Source organism: Myotis yumanensis, unplaced genomic scaffold (assembly GCF_028538775.1).
Source record: "Myotis yumanensis isolate MYYU_CA2020_CCGP unplaced genomic scaffold, mMyoYum1.0.hap1 SCAF_13, whole genome shotgun sequence".
In the NCBI taxonomy this organism is placed as follows: domain Eukaryota; kingdom Metazoa; phylum Chordata; class Mammalia; order Chiroptera; family Vespertilionidae; genus Myotis; species Myotis yumanensis.
In genome coordinates, this window is record NW_027223764.1 from 4242334 (window position 1) to 4262582 (window position 20249).

The window sequence follows — 20249 nt, forward strand, 5'->3', positions numbered from 1 at the left end:
CAGATCTCGCTCCTCCACGCTCAGCCGCTCTGCCTGCGTGAGGGGAAGTGACTGGGGAGCCTCCCGCCACGGCTCAACAAGGCAGCTGTGTCTCCACACCAACCAGGCAGCTCGTCACCGCCAGGCCTGACCCCATTCCCAGTTAGAGGAGATGGGAGCTGCTCTCCGCAGACAAATAAACAGCCAATGCTTACGGGGGGGGGGACGGCCTCGTAGGCCTGATTCCTTAATCAACAGTTAAAGAAGCAAATTGGATTTGCCCTATCACAAAAAAAAAAAAAAAAAAAATTAATTCCAGATTGTCGTTTTTGTCTTAAGTACAAGGAGGTTGTCTTAGAGGCTTGGCTGGATAATTTCATTTTAAAAGTATCTCTAAAATTTGGCATCCCTCGGGACCTGTGGTTTTCTCCATCATTATATAACTGTAAACTTCTGGATGTTAGAGATTGGATAATTTCTTTCAGCTGGACCCAGCCTCCAGCGCGCTTGGATGAGAAGGATGAGCACTAGTTACCAGCCCGTCTTGGGGACAAGATGTGACCCCAGCATGGGGATCTAAAAGTTTTCGTGTGCAGGACGGTTCTTACTTATTTTCCTTCGCACGTCGTCTCTTCCCTGTGCTATCAGTTAAGAGGATGGTTAGAAATTCTTCCCATGGGCTGCATCTGTGCCAAGGAGAACAGAACACAACAAACATACGGTCTCCTGTAAGGCTTTTGGGGTTGGGTCCTATCGAACGGTTTCTCTCTGCTGAGCTCCGTGGAACCGAATGTCCCCGGACGCTGTGGAGGGAAGCCGGGGGCGCGTGACAGTCGTAGGCCCAGCAGGCCGGCCCGGCTATAAAACACTCGGGGAGAAGCGGAGGCGAGGAGGCGCCGTGCGGCTCCACGGCTGAAATCTCTTCCCAGACTTCCCCGCCCCGTGTGTGACTTCTGAGTTGATTAACATTTCATCTCCAGTGTTGTGTTATTATAGCCTTTATGTTTTAATCCATTTTTTTACACCGTGGGAGAAGAAAAATATCACCATTCTAGTAATCAAGCTATTCCTGTAAAATCCTAAATAAAATGAGAATTTTATTAAAGATATTTATCTTATACAACAAGAATAAAATCAATCGGCGCGGCCGGTCCGGCATCCAGTTACAATAACATTAAAATATATTGTTTATTCGCGGGCGGGGCCGTTTCTCTTTCCAGATTGGTCAGCGAGGACGACGCCGCGGCGCTGCGCCTCCAGTCAGAATATCTATCGGCCTGGCCGGCTGGACGCCGAGGAGAGCATTTTTATTGTTAATCAATACCAATCAATTCTGGGCCTTGATGTTAAATAGGGATCAATACCACTGGGCTGCAGATGAGATCTGATTTCAATTGGTGAGCAAACCTGCAGAAGTTTTTAATCATAAGGTAAATCAAGACCTGGAACATAAGTCAGGTGGATTAATACGGGCCGTGCAGGGCCTCTCTTGCCACTGATCCAGCACGAGGAAATTTCTGTCATATTTCATTATCACTCTCAGGCCAGGCTGCAGGCCGCGTTTGGGGAGCGTTTTCTTAGTGGGAGCTGGAGCGCCCCTCGCGAGCGCGGCCGGTCCTCCGCGCCGCGGCCTGCTGGTCCGCCGAGTATAGTTATACGTATGCCCCATGAATCTCATTTTATGCGATTAAGATCCATAAAAATTCAATAGCTTTTCTTCTGCAATTCACATTTTACCTGGTGAAATATCATAAGAATTTCATTATCTTTGCAGCTGTTGCCTCGGATCAAGCAAAGGTTATTATCCTCTTCGAAAACACTATAGAATATGTACGAAAATGTCAGGAGAACTGGGCATTTAAAGCTTGATTTTTTAAAAGAAAAACACTGTGTGAAGTTTAGAATAAACTGTACTTGACATTTATGTACCATGATGCATTTCTTGGTAAACTGATTCTGCAAGGAAATTCTTTGAATTCGACTCTGGGACTGGATTGGAAAGGGAAAAGGGAAAATGGGGAGGGGAGAGGGGAGGTGGGGGGAGGGCTGGGAGGTGGAGGAAGAGGCAAGAAGGGGAGTGTGTGTGGGGGGGGGGGGGGGGGGTGTTGGTAAATCACACCCAAAGCAAAGCTCTCCTGGTCAGAGGGCTGCGTAGGAGGGCGTAACCTTTCAGATAACCATCCTGGGGAAGGTAACTCCGAGGACCCTCACCGATGGCCGTGGCCTAATCCCACGGATCATTCAGGCCCGTTTAGAGCATCTGAAGAAAAATGGGCAGCACAGAGAGAGTGATTGATCAGAGCGCTCTGCGAGTCCCGCGGATGCGGCACGGTCCTCCGGCCTCCACGGCTGGGGTTCCGTCTATGATGATAAATTAGCATTAGATGGAACCTAATGAGTTTACTAAACATTTGGGATTTGTGCTAATAAACTGGCTGGCTGTGAACTCGCAGAAGCGATGAGCAGTCCCGGGGCTCCCTCTTATCTCTGTACACGACAGTGAAACCACGCTTCCAATCTGCGATCAATTCATCATCCGACACCATTGTACATTCTTCACAAAAAGATAATTACTGCTTCCCCGGATCAGAACACTCATATTTCCTCGGAATTGCAGGCCTTGATAGCAGGCACTGTCACCGCTCCCTCCCAGCCCCACTGTACAGCTCTATTTATGATCATTATTTTCGCCTAAACAAGCCTTTTTCCTCAACTTGATAACGAAACCTGCTATGATGAGAAGGGAACAGTAAGGCTTTGTTTCCTCTGCGGAGTGCTTTCACGTTTAGTGGAGGCCGCTGACAAATATTTTATTCAGGGCATTAGTAAAAGTTTCCACTCGTTAGAAGATATCGCTTCCATTTCCTTCCAAAAAAAAAAAAAAAGAAAGAAGAAGAAGAAAGAAAGAAAGGGGGGAAAAAAAGGCCTTTCTAGGCTCTCTGATTTGTTAAAAAGCAGAAACGGAGAGCAAGTAATGTAACAGAGAATAAATCAAAACGTGATTAAAAAGGCCGTGGCCGTCTCCAAAGCCCCATGCCCCCCGCTCTGCGGCCCTCGCCTTTGCGGGCCCTCCATCCCTCCTCGCGCGGGTCCGCCCTGCCGACTGGTCAACTCTGGGTGACCCCGGCACACGCAATAAATTACCCCAACACAGAACTCTGAAACAATGTAAATTAGTGGCTGCTCGCCGTCTAATAAATGGGAACAAATGTGTGTGGGGCTGGAATGGGGTTCTGGATGCTATAATTGCCGGGAATAATTATGATGGGGTCTCAGGAAACATAAGCAGCCGTCACTTGTCATGACAAATACCCCGAGCCCAGCAAAGGCGCTTCTGACCGCCACACTTCTCACAGGCAAATCATTTCTTTTTTTTTTATTAAAGTTAAAAGGTACTTCGGTACCTTGCTTTATTCACAATCACGTATGAAAGCCTTGGAACTATAACGCATAAATCCATCCACGTGTCATACTATCCTGAACCAAGGCAAGTTCTGTTTACATTGTCAAGCCGTTTCTTAGACGGTCGGGGGGCACGCCAGACTTTGTAAGAGCGGTCAGACCCACAGCAGCGGGAGAGGATCGGGCGTGTGGTGGGGTGACAGAGGAGGACCTATTTCTGAGCTGCCTGAAGACATAACTCTGGATGGGGCAGCTAGCCATTTATTAACTTGCATAACTCATTTATTTGTTCAAAGGAATGATCTTTGGAGAACGGGCTGTTATATTTAGAACCTGCTTGTCAGATTTAACAAATGGTAGTTATTGCCGTGTTTTCCCCCTGAAACCGCTTTCCCAGATCCTTCCCACCTCCTCCCTGGGGTGTCCGCTGGCCAAGGACCGATGGGCAGCCCTCGTCTCGGTAACTGATGGCTGCTGCCCGGTGGCCGGATCAGGCCGCTGACCTCGGACGGCGGGGATGAGCCTCACGTCTAATCCAATCCCCCACTTACTTCCTGACCCAATCTTCCCGGTGTCAGAGGACGAATCGCTTCATTGAGAAAATGGAAATGGACGGGGAGCTCCCTTTGGCAGCCTTTCCAACAACCAAGTATCAGGAAGGAGAGACACGGAGAGGCTGCCCGGACCACCCCATCCCCGCACACTGATCTGATTTACAAACCTTTCCTAATGTGAAACAAATGCTGTGGGTGTGAATTCATACTTAACCATAAAAACCCGTGCATTACTCTGTCTCGTATTAAATACCACATATAACTCTCAGCAGGTTTTATGTTGTGTTTTACTGTCCGCATTGGCTAACGCTGGCCTAACATTTTGTTTGGCAATTAGGAAAATTTGTAGTTTAATTTATTAAACCAAAAAAAAAAGCCAACAACTACACTGAATGCCGAATTCATTCCGTTTTTATGCCGCAGCACAGCAGACCGGCCTTCCCAGCGACTCAGTCAGGCTCCTTTCACGGCCTATGCTACTTAAAGATCCCAAAAAAGTCGTCTTTAGGGAAAAGCCCTGATACTAAGCAAAAATGAGTCATGCCGCTTAAATTCCTGATAAGCAGTTTAAGTGTATTCATTTCTCTGCAAAGGAGGTAACTGGTTTAAGAAAAAAAAAGGAGGGGGTTGGGCACGTCAACCCCCAAAAGCCACGAGAAACCCACAGACAACATCCGAGTGCGAAGACTCTGTGAGTGACGATAAGCTCAAAACCAAAGAACTTTATTATAAAACACCAAGATGTTACATGGAAGAGGAAATACTGCTCAGAAACCTTAAAGAAGAAGAAAAAAAAGCTGAAATTCAGAAAGTATTATTAGTGGCTATGAAGCCACAAAACACATGGAAGAACCTTAAATCCACTAAGTGAAGGAAGCCAATGTGAAAAGGCGACATGCTCTGTGATTCCAACTACGTGACATTCGGGAAAAGACAAAACTATAGAGACAGTAAAGAGATCAGCGGTGGTTGGCCGGGGGGGGGCGTGGGGGGGGGGAGTTGCTTTAAATGGGCAGAGCACAGAGGTTGTTCAGGGCAGTGAAACGACTCTGTGTGATATGAAAGGGTAGATACATGTCCGCATGCATTTGTCAAAACTCATAGGATGTACAACACCCACAGCGAACCCCAATGCAAACTATGGACTTTAGTGAATCCCAATGTGTCAATGATGATTCATCAGCTGTAACAACGTATCTCGCTAATGCCAGCTGCTACGAAAAGGGAAATTGGGGAGGGGGGTGATATAGGGACTCCACTTTCTGCTCATGTTTCTGTAAACCTAAAACAGCTCCAAAAATAAAGTCTATTAATTTTTCTAAAAAAAACACCACATTATCAGGACACCTTGGAATCTACATCAAAAGTGGAGGAACAAGAGGCAAACTTGGGGGGGGGCCTGTCCCTGGTACTGGTGTGGCTTTAGTGTCCCTGCCCTGTGGCCACCAATTCCCCTGCACCCACTGGTATCCCCCAGGCTGTCCTCCTGGTCCTGGGACGTCATTCTACGGAGCTGGACACGTGGCTCTGAGCCAGGACAACTTGGGAAGGACATCTGCATGAACCTCTCAGAACGCCACTGAGGTGCCTGCCAACCGCATCCCCTGACCCGAAAGATTGGAGAAAAGTTCGGGGACCCTCGGGGAGGAACCCCTCCTCAACAGGACTGGGCAGCGGCACCCCTGCCCTCTCCCCCATGCCAAGCTGGCCCGGCTGGGTGTGATTTAAAATAAAAGGGGCACCCTTCACCACTATTAGGCCCTGTCCCCCACCCAAGGTTGGGGTGACATGGCTGCCCCATCCCCACACTAGGACTGGGGAAGGCTTGCTGCCCGCCGTGGCCACAATCGAATCCCACACCTGTGCCACACATGTCACCTTCACATGGCCCCAGCCCAGGCACAGGCTTCAGACCTGCTCCTCGGTGACTCCCTAACATCACACTGGCCACCCGGGGAGAGAAGCTTTCCCTTTCGATGAAAACTTGCAGCAGGGGAAGGGAGGCGGGGGAGGGGGGGCATGCAGTTTGCATGGAACCCCTGTTGAAGCCTTTACCTGCATGGCAGGCCTCTGTGGTCCAGGTGGGTCTTTCCCCCTTTGGAAATTCGTCACCACAAGGGCAAATATTTTTAGGGCCTTAAACGTTTTTAGGGCCCAAGTTTTGTCTGGATGTTCTGACATGGCACCCTGCCTCCAAGTGCTTTCTGCTGAGAGAGAGGGAAGGGGGGGGGGGGAGATAGATAGGCACAGGGAAGGGGGGGGTGGGGGCAGGGCGGGGGCGCGGCTGGAGCCTCCTCCCCAGATGTGCGCTCCCTGCACACCCAGCAGAGACACGCTGGAGCCGACGCCTTCCGCTGCCGGCCTGGGCCCTGCGTCCCACAGCAGCGCAGGCTGCAGCCCTGCTTTCCGCACATGTTAAACTCATTTCCTCGCGAATGACTGGGAAGGCGAGGCCCCCGCTCTGCTGTTTTCAGCTGCTGCTGGCAGCACGGCCGGCAGGCAGGCATGGGGGCATTTTCTAGCTGAGCGACTTCCAGAGGAGGAGTTGCAGAGGGACATTTCTCGTTCGTTTTGTTTGTAAAGGGAAGGGGAACCAAGAGATTCAAAAATCTAAATGAGAGCTTCCCTATTCCGCCCCACCCCCCCCCCCCCCAGCCTCCACCACGCTCTCCATGAAACTGTTTGCCAATTTTTAGCATTTATTATGTTGACAGATGTGCCTGTTTTCTGAATAAGTAGTTTTTTAAAACAGTTTTCCCCACAATTTAATGAACGCTAGTTACCCCCAAAGTCTAAGGGGCTTATAAAATCCCACCAAAAATACTCTTGACACAAAAAATTCCTCCACTTATTTGCCTAAATTATAGCCATATTTCTATTCTCCCGCATTAATACCACCAGCAGAACGCCTCATTATAGAGAGTTTTGACCACAAACATTTTGGGGAGATTTGCTCTGAAGATAAACAAACAGAGGCGCTTGTGTTCTGGCGAGCGGGCGTCGGGGAATGGTTTTCATTTTCCCCGAGTGTGAGCTCTGCAGGCTCTGCCCAGGACAGGTTAAGCTCCGCGAGTTTTCACTTCCTGTGCCCCTACTTGTCAATCACTTCCTGTCTACGACGACAATCTCCATCATTAGAGCCTGGAATTTGTTATTTTTTTTTTTTTATCTCCTCCAACGTGCCTCCTGTTGCCACGGGGAGTTTGAATTCTGATCAGTTATTCACCGTCTTTGAAAATTAACCAAAAAATGACCGCATCGGGGCGAGCCACCAGCGAGGACCTCCGTCCCGGGTGTGTGTGCTGACCGCTATGCCCGGCCAGCTTCTCCCCCTTCCTGGGCGGCGGGGGAGGCCCGGCCAGCCCCAATTATCTCCGGGTGCACGGAGAGTAATTATTCGCTTCCTGTAAGCATGCGTACCAGAGCCCCGCGTTTGGACGGCTTTCCATAAGGTAATCCAATTCATCCCAGCCATCCTAACACAATTACAGGCACTGGCAATATCTTTGCTTTTCACCTGATAAGGCCGCCGCAGAGGCGCGGGATGGCTTGCGTCAACATCCCTCCTGGACTATAGCTTCTGACAGCCCGGCTCCCAGCCCTCCCCCGCCCCTGCGCGTCCACAGGCAGCAGCGAGCTGAGCCCAGGGCTCCGTGCACAGCGGCTCAGGGGAGGCGGCCCCCTCCCACAGCCATCGGAGTGCTGCCCAGTGTGGTGGAAGTCATTAGGGGTGTGCGGCTTGTTCTAAAACCCAGCCTTGCACTGGCCTGGCCCTGGAGTCCTTTCCCCGGGGCCGGCGACCATAAATCTCTGCAGGCCTCCGCGGCCTGGAACAGAGGTGCAGGCTCCAGGCCTGCTGGTGGCCGTGGCAGCCACCCGACTCCCGGCCCCAAACCACAGTGGCCGTGGCCACACTCACGGTGGCACACACACAGGGGCCGGTCGGCACACGGACGTAGCCTGGGTGATGGGGCTGCCAGGAGAGGAAAATCTACCGGGAGGGCACTATTTCTGGGGTCTCTCTGTTTAAATGAAAGCCTGGCATTGTGACTCAATAACGCAGCTCTTCCTTTTCTGTTTATTTTCCGAAGTTTATGAAAAAAAAAATGGTTAGAGGATGAATGAGCGCGGTGAACTTTTCGCCTCTCTCCGCCGGCGTGCCAGGGAATCAAACAGCCATTCACACCTGAGCGCGGCGCCAGCGGGGACCGTGCCAGGCAAAATCAGATTCTTTGTAGCCACGTCCATTCATCCACAGTGCGCGTTCAGATTGCCAAATCTCTAGCCAATATTTCCCCTTCGCTGAAGTCCCGATGTATTAAAACAGACTCTGAACCAAAGAGCGTCTCAGACACGGGGCCAGCGCCGCGAGGGGGGCTCCGGGACGCCGAGGCCTCGCGCCTGGTAATTATATTCACATCTTCAAGGAAACCGAGAAGGAGAAATTAACACCAAACTCTACTGTTTTCATTGCGCTATGCGGGTGAAATGACAAGCTGTCGCTTAAGAAGTTAATAAACAGTCTCCGTTTTGCAGGTTATCCAAACGCTGCTGAATAGGAAAACCTTGGATCGCTAAATGGTGTGTAATTAAAATTATTTTTAAAATCCTCCTTGACAGGCCGGGGCTTAGCCAAAATGTAAATGACATTAAAGAAGACAATGAATTTAATTTTATTTAATGTCCCTTTTTGCAGATCCTCATTTACATAGCGTTTTTAACAAAAGCGTTGACCTTATAAATGCTGGCATTTGTACAGCTCCCTCGGAGTTGGATTTAATCACGCTCGTGCAAAGCCATGAGGGAGGGAGCTTTAAGTTCTGTGCTTGGAGATGGAGTGGAATGAAAACATTGGGACTGGTCAAATGTTTATCCTCCCCGCTTCCGAAAACAACCTGACAAGAAGATGGAAGGGGCTAGGGAATAGCCCGGTGCTGTTTGTAAGGCTTGGTAATAATCATACATAATCGTTTGGAAATATAGCTAATAAAAAATATAATGAGTGTTCAGCAAAATCGGCATTAGGCCCAAATTACATGATATTAATACTTGAACAGGTGCAGAAAGGCGCTTTAAATGAGGTAAATGAATAAAGCGTCCCAGAGCACAACTGTGTGTGCTGACAAAAGTCAATGCCATGAATAATTCAGTGGGAGGACTGCCAGCAAAGGTCGCTCTCTTTGACCTTTGTGACAGGAAGTGAAAGGAAACACTGTTGACTAAAAAAAAAAAAAAAAAAAAAAAAAGGAAAGAAAGAAAGAAAGAAAGAAAGCAAATCTCCAATGGGTCTTCAGCTACCGTTCTGCAATCGTTTTAAAGGTGTAAACTTCAAACTCGTAAATGAATCAGAGCCGCGGTATTGGGGGGTGCGAGCGGGCGGGGGGGGTGCGCGGAGTTAAAAAGGTTGGGGTTTGGGCATGTGACAGAGGACAACGTGAAATCGCAGACAATGAAAGGTTAAGTCAATAATATTTTTCTGCAACCCTATGTCAGTTATGTATAAAAATCTGAGGTCAGCTGAAAAGTATTTTCAGAGCCCACAGGGTTGAAATTTTGTAACAGCTGTTAAATATGACAAAACTTTGCTTCTCTCCCACCTCCCCCCACCCACCCCCCCCCCCCACCAACTAGAGCTATTCCAAACTCCGTATGAAAGAAAATGGAATAAACAGATGTCTGGCTTCCAGACAGCAAAGTAGGACAGACTTGGAATGATAAGTCTCCGAACTCCATAGACCAATGCCAGGTTTGCCGGGGAGGGGGGCCCCACTGCCACAGAGATGCCAGCGCGTGAGACGCCTGAGACCGTGCCATCTGGAACCTCCCCGCCGAGCACGCTCCCTCCGGGCGCTGCACGGGGCCCCGTGTGCGACCGACCCGGCCGCTCGGATGTCCCTGCACCCGGCTCCTGCCACCCCAGAGTCTGCCTGCCTGGTCGCAACAGTTGGACCCAGAGCTCCAACCCGCTGGGCCGGGCAGGGACGGAGGTCAGAGCACGCGCCTCCCCGGGCATGTCCACGGGGCCTCAGGCGACACCCCGGGACGGGATGGCATGAGAGGACGACAGCCAAAGTGTGGTTTTGGTTTAGCAGCCACACCGACATCCTGTAATCATTCACAGCCTTTGGAATGCACGGGTGAGACGGGAGAGATTCATCTGTTCATAGCTGGGCGGTGTGGACAATGGGTGTCCCTAATGGAGACCATCTGCTTTTGTGTTTTCCCAGAAAACATTATTCCACGAGGAAAACGATACCCCGTTCCTTTCAGAATACCGTAGAACACTACGTGTGTGTGTGTGTGTGTGTGTGTGTACACACATATACACGCACATGCATGTATGTGGGGACTCGCACATGGTGTGTACACACACACATGCTCCCCCACCCCCGCTTCTGGCTCTGCAGGTCACTACAGCCACATACATGCTTTCTACCATCGTAGCTCTTCACTGGCCATGCTTTTACTTTACAACGTCACGTTTCTCCTCTACCCTGTGAGCTGCTGTATTCTCCTAAACCCGCGGTGGTGTAATTATATTTGCGGATCCATAAACGACGGTTTCTCTGGCGTCGTTTTATGAGGAAGAAGACAGTTCAGGTAAGTGAAACCTTCACAATAACAGGGTTTCCCAACGCAAAAACAGCCTCACGTTCCCCCTTTCCACGCGGAGGGTCCTCCATGCTGCTGGTGAGTATTTAATGCTTCTGAAAGATAACTGAGCCAAATTGTGTAATTAATTGATTTAAGGCGTCAGAGTCTATAGAATGCGATTTGCCTGCCGGAGCCGGGAGCCGACTTCTCTGTTCTCATCACCCAGCGGCGCAGGCGCGCGGCCTGCAGAGGAGCCTCCGCGTGGGTTAGAGCAAACGTGGGCCCATTGATCTCAATTCAGGTTGGAATTATTGGTTTATATCCTCAGGACAAATAGGCCTTATCTGGTCAGGAGCTGCTGAGTGTGTCCAAAGGCCACACGGAGCCTGCGAAGCACGTTGTATCTAATTCTTTCTTAAGCCAACCAACCAAGACATGACAGCGCTGGCGGGGACCTGTGGACTGACTCCCCAGCTCGGTGCGGGGTTCCATTCAGCGGCCCCCCCAGGGGAAACGCGGGCTAGAGGCTCAACAGGAGCAACTAGTTTTCAGAGGCAGCGCGCACGCCACAGAAATGATGATCATTATGAAACTGAAACGCCTTTCAGTTGCAAAAGGCTGCGCTACGCGAAAGACAGTCCCCTCCCACAGGCATTTTTCTGTCTCTGATTCACACAACTTGCCTTAGTAAACACTGAATTCTTCATTTTCCCCCTAGAACTCTGCCTTAAACGGAAGGTTGTGCCAATAACTGCAATCATCACACACGGACTGACATCAAGCAACCAAATGTGAATAGTCTTTTGTCATTACAAGTGACAGCTCTCTTAAGAATGGTAAAAAACGCACACCCTATTTGTCATCCCATAGAACTACCCTTACCTCAACATCCCTCACGTGGAAGGTGATTAAAATTCCTATAAAATTGTCATATCTTTGAATTTAGAAGCAGAGCAGATTTTCATCAATAATTAAGATCTCCAAAGCATTGACGCCAGGCGCAAATGGAGCTGCAATCCTCCTTATTCAAATAAACTTGGTAAACCCATTAACCAAATGTTTTTACATTTTCCCCTCCTCTCCTGCTTCCAGCATATCAAATGATCGCACACTTCTCTAGGTCAGAGAGGTATCAGCAATCTTAGCACATATTTTAATTAACCAAAGATAAGAAGGCATTCACTCAGACAAGAATTCACGAGTATATTTCTGCACATGCGGGAGAAGATATTTCCCATCCTGTGATAAAACTGAGTATTAAAGGTTATTCAAGAGTCGATACGTGATGGGCTGTGACACAAACCCCAAAGTGATTTTGCAGGGGACACACGGCGCCCGAAACATCGGTAGAATCAACGCGGCTACTCGATCGCTGTGCTGTGCTGAGAACCTCAGGACGTGGAAACAAGCCAGCTTTTTAAATGTACAAATATCACAAATGGAAGACCACTCAGAAGATGAAGCACTTCGCACCGCTGTGTGAGGAGCAGGCGCGCGCTGCCTTTTCAAGCATCCTACAGTCAGACAAGATGCCAAGAGCTGCTCAAACACTTCTAGCCAATCACGGAAAACAAAATAAATTCAGGTACGAGCCCAACAACCCTGAGGCTGGAAGATTTCCATGGCCACCGCACTAAAGACAAATATAATGCTATTGATTTCTGTAGCTGGAGTTGGACAAAGTGTTGAACTTGCTCTCGCGGCCTGAGTGACGGCCACAACTGGTCCGCCCTATTTGATTACTAATAAGAGCCGTCCCTTCTGTCAGATACCGAGCATTCCCCACTAAGCAAACAGCGATCCCAGCTAGTTCAACATTAGCATTGCTCTCCACTGGAGGCCCACATTTCCTCGGGCTTAACTCATGGAGTTTTCCGGGTTTAATTTTTCAGACACTGGACAGCCAAAGTTCATGATCAAAAGATAACTTTGTCCTGAAAGCTGCTGAAATCCAACCCCTCTTCAAAACGGCCTAAACCTCTGCTTCACAAAACTGGAGTCATATGTACACGTCTAACATTTATTCGATTTGGGTACCAGTTTCAAAACCCCCCAGCCCATCACACCCTGGGCCTCTGGCTGTTGTTCTCCATTGTTGGGAGAAAGAAAGCCTCCCTCCTCCAGGGCACAGAAACCCAGCGATGGGGGGGCCGGGGGGTGCTCCGGAGGAGGGCAGAGGGGTAGTGTATTTGTTGTTTCAACTAAAGCAACAGCAAACGCACATTAACACGATTAGGGCTGATGATTAGTAGCTTTAAAGGATGCAATGTGGCCCAAGGAACATGATAAATAGCAAGATGAAGAGCAGCAAATGTAAAGAATGCATACAGCTCATCTAGTGATGGATATTAATGTTGGAAAATGTAACCAGCATGTGTAATTAGTTTCAATTATAACAACTTTGGTTTGTTAGTTACATATTTGCTACTTGACATAAAACGACAGCCACAATTGGAAAAAAATTAGGAGACATTTTGCAACTAATTGAGAGCAGATTAAATTCATTCTAACACTGGGCAACAATTACAACAGTAACACCACCCAAGTCTCAACTTCGGCTATCATCATCCGAGATTAAAAAAAAAAAATTAATGCAAAAAATGAAATACTTGTTAACAAATTAGCAAAAAGCATTTTATGACATATCTCTGGGTTTAAAGCCAGAAACTCTCTAGGCATAAAGTGCTCCTCACAGTGAGAGCGGTGGCAGATGAAACTGCTTCCCTTGACAACTCGAAAGCAATTACCGAATCCCCACAGAGCCAGCCTCCAGGTTTCCAAGTCAACCCACCTGTGCGTGATAACACACGCGGACAACAAACGGCTACGCGCACACGAGGAGCTCAGCCCCAGCCCCACAGAAGGGGAGCCACTGCAAACCCAGCCAGGCACAGGCTGGGGCGGGGGCGGGGGCGGGGGCTGCGGTTTTGTTTTGAAAAAAATAAAGAAGTCATCCTTACCTGTCAATGATTACGGGGTCTGAGGGCGTCTCGTTTCTATTGCCACAACTTTTCTTGTCACAGCACCGGCTGTGGAGTAATTGTAAACAGGGGTTTTAATATGCATGTCATCCTTTTATGCCCGACTGGTAATTTTTTTTTTTTTTTTAAGTCTGACAGTCAAGCGGCTGGAGTCGACAAAATAAGTTATCCTACCCAGGCAGACTGGCAATTTTCAACCCAGTGGGTTCATGTGCTCTGTGACTAAACTTAGGGTGTAACTTTCTACCGGAAGGAGAAGAGTCGAACATATCTGTTCCTAGGAGGAGGGTCACAGAGCTACCACCTAAATTGTGATGCTAAAATATGGAAAACATGTTGCAGTGTTTGTCTTTGCAGTGAACTGAGGAGAAGGAGAGGCAGGAGGCTTGGGAATAACTTTTCACAGCTTCAGCTTTTGTTTACCTCTAATTGTCAAGCTGTTATTTCTGGAAAAGATGCAAGATGCCACCTTCAACCAATATTTCTTTGGGGCATTTATTAATTATAACCACAAAAGCATGCATCCATCTATCAGGAACTTCCATTGTTCCTTCTTTAAGCCTACCTTAACGCTGTTATTGAAACTTTAATTAAAGCAGAAATGAAACAAAAATGTTATGCTTCTTGCATTTTAAAAAAGCATACTTGTATAATGGTTACATGTCTAAATTAGCTAAATTAACACCATATGGTAGGCAAAGTATATAAAGCCTTTTAAAGCTGACAGCTAAAGTGATTAAAGAAAGTCTACAGTCTTCCACTTAGAGCTTAAATCACATCTGTGCGCTTTCTATGTTAATTGCAGTACATGCAGAAGTGGATAATAAAGAAATTCCACTTTATTGGTTGTAATTTATATTTATTACCTGATATGAGAAAAAGTCAGCTTTTGTATATTAGTGCTGTAACAATATGTCTGCTCAGAAATGGCATGGAGGCAGCCGGCACCGCAGCCAGGCAGAGCCCGCCCCGCCGAGCCAGCGGCCCGCTACTGTCGCAGGCTTGCAGGTCCTTGACATTCCTCGCCACGATATTTCACAAGCCGCACGTACAAAGCCAATGATGCATTTTTATTTGCGTGAAAGGGTGAAACTCTTGTGGTCGTTAGAAAAAAAAAAAAGCAGGAGGGGAATTGCTCTTGTGACAGGGATCTCAGGAAAGCGCAGCCTAACAACCCTGGGAAGGGCGCCTGGCTGCACCAGGGAAGAGGTTAACTGACAGACTCACAGTCCAATTCTCACATGCTCGGCTCTGTCACAAGTACAGAGCTTCCTTTTATCAATACCAGCCGCAGGCCCGGCTCAGGATGCCCGCGCTGCAGAAGGAAGCAGTCAAGTGCCTGGGAGTGGTCCCTAACTCCTCCGCACGGAGGACACAGGCATCACCCCGGACCCTTTGCATTTCTGATATCACAGCGACATGGCCAACACATTAATCGGCTCCGCTGAGCCGCCAGCCAGCTGCGGGGACTGTCCTCGCTGTCGTGGGGGAAATGAGCCAGGCTCCTGGGCTGCGGCTTGCGGCCAGCCGATTACATTTCAATCGAACCCCATCCCAAAGCCCAGCCGGGTGGAGGCGCCAGGACTGCGCATCCTTTGTGGCTGCAGCTGGCGCCGAGGCTACCCACCCACCCGCCGCTCACCCGTCCGCCGCTCACCTGCACATGATCTCGTGGGTCAGCAGCACACGGCACATCTCCGGGTTCTTGTCCTGGCCCTCATAGACGATGGCCTGCACGGGGACATGCGGAGGCGGGCGTTACACGGCGCCCTGGCTTTGGCGTCCAGTTGCCCCAGCCTCAAGGCCCGGCTGGCGGGCAGGTGCACAGAGGGCTGGGGGAGGCAGCACGGCCCACCCACGCCACCCTCCAGGCGGGTCACCCAGAGTGAGGCTCAGCCAAGGAGGCCTCCTCTCCCGGGGGCGCCCTCCAGGCCAGCTCGGGCTTTCAACTCCAGAGGATTTCAGTCTCCAGGGTGGGGGCAAGGCGGGGGTTCATGGAGCCAGGGCACCTTGGTCCAGGCACACTGGGCTGGGCTCCCAGCCCCTCGGCTACCCACACGGCCGCTGGGCCGCGTCCTCGGGCCATTGTCTACATCAAATTCCAATGTGTGTTGGAAGAGGCCGCTGAGAACAGCTGTGACTAAAGCAGGGCTAGCCGGCTGGGGCAGTCCTGTGCCCGGAGCCCTGTGCACTCCCCGGGCTCGGGCAAGGAGGGCGCCCAGCCTAGCCCCGAGTTCAAACCCAGGTTCCGTCCGCCGGTCCAGTCGCCCTGGCCGCCCTGCCAGCTCGCCCCGCCGGGCTCTGCACGCCGTGGGCGGCCCTGGGGCCGGGACGCAGCAGCCTCACGTGGCCGCGCCGGCCCAGGCCTCCGGGGCTCCGGGCAGGAGCGCTCCTCCGGCCCCAGGCGCCCAGCCCTGCGCGGCCACGTGCTCCTCGCGGGATGGTATTTGGAAATAAAGTGCTAATGGCCAATCTGGTGTTTATTTTGAAACTGCTAACAATGATTTTTCTCGGGTAAGAAGGCAGTGTCTGCGCACACGCTCGGGTAGGTTTTGAGCAGAGGCTCTGCCAGATGGTGCGCAGCCCTAGGTGCGCTCACCACGGCGCTCACCAGCTCCGCCCGCCGGGAACCCGAGCTGGGGCCGCTGCGCCAGCCGCCCCAGCCCCACCGCCCGCAGCGGGGAGGAGGAGAAAGGGGGAAAGAAAAGAAGGGGGGAAAAGGCCACCGGAGGAGGGGCAGGGGGCGGGGGGCCAGGAGCCGCAAGTTCCCGGCTGAAAATTCCACGGAAGGGGGAGGGGAGTCCCCTCTCCAGTTCCCGCCACCCCCACCCCACCCCCCAATTATCTGGAAATTACTTCCAACCTCCTCGGGCACTTCTGACTCCCTCCTCCACTTCCAGGCGGACAAAGCCCTTTGCCGAGGAAACCCGGCTTCCCTCTGGGAAGAGGGCCAGGTCCCTGGGAGCCGCTCTCCCCCAGCCTCCCCGGACCCTGCTCCAAACCACGGTGTCACCGCAGGCCAGGGGGCCGCCCAGGGCCGCAGGGCGGGCAGCGGGCACCAGCTCTTCCGAGAGAGCGCGCGGCTTCTCCTCGGATGGAGCCCCGTATTTGTATTTGATTTATTTTTTATTTTGTAGCACAAACAGAAATCCATAAACTGTCGGTTCAGCACCATTGACTCTTTGATCAGTTACTGGGCTATTTCTTTCCTTTTTCCCCCTCAGTCCGGTCAGTGAGAGGAGATTAAATGCCTTTATTTCCAGCCCTGCTTATACTGCAAAGGTCCGTAGCTAAATGAACAATAAAAGTGCACTTGAAACCAGCCCTCCTGCTCTCGCAACAACAGGAAAACTTAGGGATGCCAACCTCCGCCGCTTCCTCCCACCGCAGCGCTCTTTGAAAACGTCAGTCCTTACATACAAAGAAATAAAAGCACCCCGTGCACCCGCAGCCCCACTTCCAGAGGCTTCCCTGCATCCGAGTGAAATCATGACCGAAGGGCACGCCGCCTGTCTTCCTCAGAAAGAGCGGAGTTTACCATCAGATCTGTTTTTTACTCTCAGAGAAAACCGCACTGTTTCGCACCGCAGACATTAAAATCTAGCACGCGGGTTGCCTAGGGAAGGACAAACTTTCTAGAGGGGAAGTAAAATCAGAAAACTAATTGCCCAGCAGAGCGGGAGGCACGCGCGCCTGGCTGCAGAAGCCGGGAGGCGCTTTCACTGGCTCGCATTCTTCAAGTTCGCATCAGAAACCGGGACTCCACTTTCATTTCCAAGCCTGAAGCCCAGCCTGGAACTATATTTTAAATCAATCTGTGCCAAGTGGATTTAATTTACACATCGGACCTGCCCCTCCCCCAACCTCTATTTTTTAAGAAAAGGCGGGGAGGGGATCTTTAAAACAACTGAACGACAACATACTACCCAGCACAAACCCAGCCAGAAACTGCACAATGTCAAAAAGCAAGGAAGTGCTTTTCTGCACTTAATGACATTTCCGAGAGCCAATAGTTATCCTCGGGAAAGTTGACCAAGACAGGTTAAATAATTTAATAAGGACCTGCTTGTAATTATGTTATTTACAAGGTATGACAGAGGGTGGGAGCAGGAGCCAGAGCGGCTCACGGAGCAATGGGCGGGTTTGGGTGACCCCTGGAGCTCGGAGTTTGAATTATGGAGATGGGGGGCCGAGAGGTGAAGATGGACTAGAGGAGAACAAGGTGACTTTTCACCCCAACACATTTAACTTTTAAATTCAAATAAACGTCTCGTGTTACTAGACCATCACACTGGAAAGGAGGGAGAGTGAACTAATCAAGCCCCACTCACTGGGCTTTGGAAAGGAGTTAGTTGCCATTGTTACAGGGAGAAAAAAAAAAAAATCAATGAAATAAGTCCAAGGAGAGAGAGAGAGAGAAACAAAACAAAACAAAAACGCATTTAAAAATACACGGAAAGGGGCATCTTGGAATTTTTCTGTCAAATATTAATTACCATAATTAATTAAGAGAGAATCTGAATCCCATCACAAGCCATTTAATAAAGCATATCTGTCCTGTTCTAATGACAACCTAAACTATTTCACCAATTGCTTCATTTATTCCAATAAATATGGAATTCTCATTAGCATGTCAAGGAAACTAAGGGAAAAACAAAAACACACAGATCCATTTGTCAGTCTGCTCGTCTCTGAACCCCGGACAAGCCCAGCTGAGCAGTGAAAACTCATGCAGATGCTTAAACTTTCTCACCTGTTTGGTCATGGAATCTATGAGGCGAACATACAGATCCTGTTCCGTTCTCACTCCTGCAAGAGAGAGAGAGAGAGAGAGAGAGAGAGAGAGAGAGAGAGAGAAGTACCCATCAGTTTAGCAAGGGCACCCGGGCACAGGAAGTCCAGGGCTCAGGGACTGCAGCCGCGTGATGCAGCAAACTTAAGGCTTGGCCTTTTAAAAGGCAAGAAAGAAAACCCCAATCGCTTCTCGCTTTTTTTTTTCTTTTCCTAATTAACCTTAGGACTCCCAGGGTTTGCCTTGAAAGGTGCAAGAAATGTGCCCAGCTGAGTGCAGGCCTGGCTGCCATACCACAGGCCCATGTGGTCATTTATTTTTAGAAAACAGAAAGCAAGATATGGAAACAGAGTCTGAACTCTTTCTAACGTCTCTCGAGGATTTTTAAGAACCTGGAGCCCGGGCAGCAAGTTAGGCCCGGTTTACCGGAGCCACCCCCATCTCAATAATTAACATTAATTTGCAAAATTGAAAAAAGTCACTTAGAAGTGATGTTCAGCTGGAGCGCCTATCGACCCGCTTTTTACTTTCTACTTCAAGCCCTACCGGTTAATCATGTGAAGTGCCATCGACTTATTGATCGTTTATGTTTTGTTTTCCTTCTATGCCATGAGAAGATTTCGTGTTTACATCCATGTCATTTTAATCTCAAAATCTTTATGTCCTTTAAGCATCTCGGGCAAGGAGAGAGCGAGGGAGCCCGGCAGGGGCGGGGAGGCGGCAGCAGCGGCCACTTACCATTGCTGTACAACAGCTGGAGTTTATAGTGGATGCCGTTGTTGGTTTTCTCGTTGTTGGGCTCCTGAAAGTAACGACAAATAATTGCATTTAGTGCGGCCACCGCGCTCGGTCCCCCTGCACGACCGAGGCCCCCCGGCCTCACGCAGCGCAGGATTCCTAGCTCGGAGCGGCGCGGTGATGTCACTGTCCTGCTAGCAGCCCCGCGCCCTCCTGGCCCCGCGTGAGTCCGGGGGCGCGCGGGAGTCGCGCAGCCCTCCGCGGGCCGGCGGGCGCACGTGGCGGCGGGGGCGCCTGGCGGAGCCGTCCTCGCCGCCGAGGGGGCTCTCCGCGCCACCGCGCTGGGCACCGCCTGCCTCCCACTTCTGGAAAGATGGAGGGTGTGATTGTGTGCTCGCACTTACTTTCTCTTTCTCCACAAAGTCCACAAAAGCGGTCCTTTCGATCTCCACCGGCTGCCCCTGCCTGTCGTAGAGCGCCAGCACGAAGTGGAAGAAATTGGATTTCCGGAGGTTGGAGGGCGGCTGCTTCTCGAAGTGCGCCCGCGCCAGCCCCACGCCGCTGCGGGAGGAAAGAGACAGCGGCCCGGTGAGCAGCGCGGCGCCGGCCAGCGGCGGGGACGCGGCGGGGCCGGGGCGCGCGGGGCCGGCCGGTACGTACCTCTGGGCGGCCGTGTTGGCGTCCACCACCCCCGCCGTGTGCATCCACGAGCGCACCGGGTTCATGCCGCTGCCCAGCGGCTCCTCCTTCATGGTCGTCCCCCCGCGCGGAATATTCTCCTGAATCCCAAACATGAAAACTGCTGGCGGCGGCCGCAGCTCCCGGCCGACAGCGCTTCCGCGAGCAGCGGCGCTCGGGGCTCGGCGGCAGGCGTCTGCCCTGGCCGCGCTGGCCCTGCTCGGCGCCTGCGGTCCGGCCCGCCGCCGGCTTCAGCCCGTCCCGGGCAGGCACGACATACACCGGCGGCCGGGCGCTCCGGACGGCCGGGGGGCGCGGGGGCGGCGACACCGGCGGCGACACCGGTGGCGGCGCGGCGCCCCGGAGAAGCGGGAGAAACAGGACGCGCGGCCGCGGCGCTGGCTGTTGTTGTTGTTGTTTGCAGGCGCGCTCAACGTGGTGTCATCCTAGCCGGGCGGCGTCCGCGGCTGCAGGACACTGCGGGATCGTCCGCTTCTGGCGCGGCCCGCCTGCTCCAAAGACAAATAAACG

General features: G+C 51.1%; 1 protein-coding gene across 10 annotated transcripts in view; it reads right to left on the bottom strand.

Moving 5' to 3' along the window:
• The window catches only part of EBF3 (EBF transcription factor 3), a 115443-nt gene extending 95455 nt beyond the window's left edge, over window positions 1-19988 (bottom strand). For all 10 annotated transcript variants that reach the window (XM_070432106.1, XM_070432104.1, XM_070432103.1 and 7 more), the window contains exons 1-6: window positions 19701-19988; window positions 19445-19601; window positions 19041-19104; window positions 18264-18319; window positions 15168-15241; window positions 13490-13558 (exon numbers count right to left, since the gene is read on the bottom strand). In XM_070432106.1, coding sequence (XP_070288207.1) covers window positions 13490-13558; window positions 15168-15241; window positions 18264-18319; window positions 19041-19104; window positions 19445-19601; window positions 19701-19834 — 554 coding nt within the window. In that variant the 5' untranslated portion in view covers window positions 19835-19988. The remainder of the gene's footprint in view (window positions 1-13489; window positions 13559-15167; window positions 15242-18263; window positions 18320-19040; window positions 19105-19444; window positions 19602-19700) is intronic.
• Window positions 19989-20249: the final 261 nt, after the last annotated feature.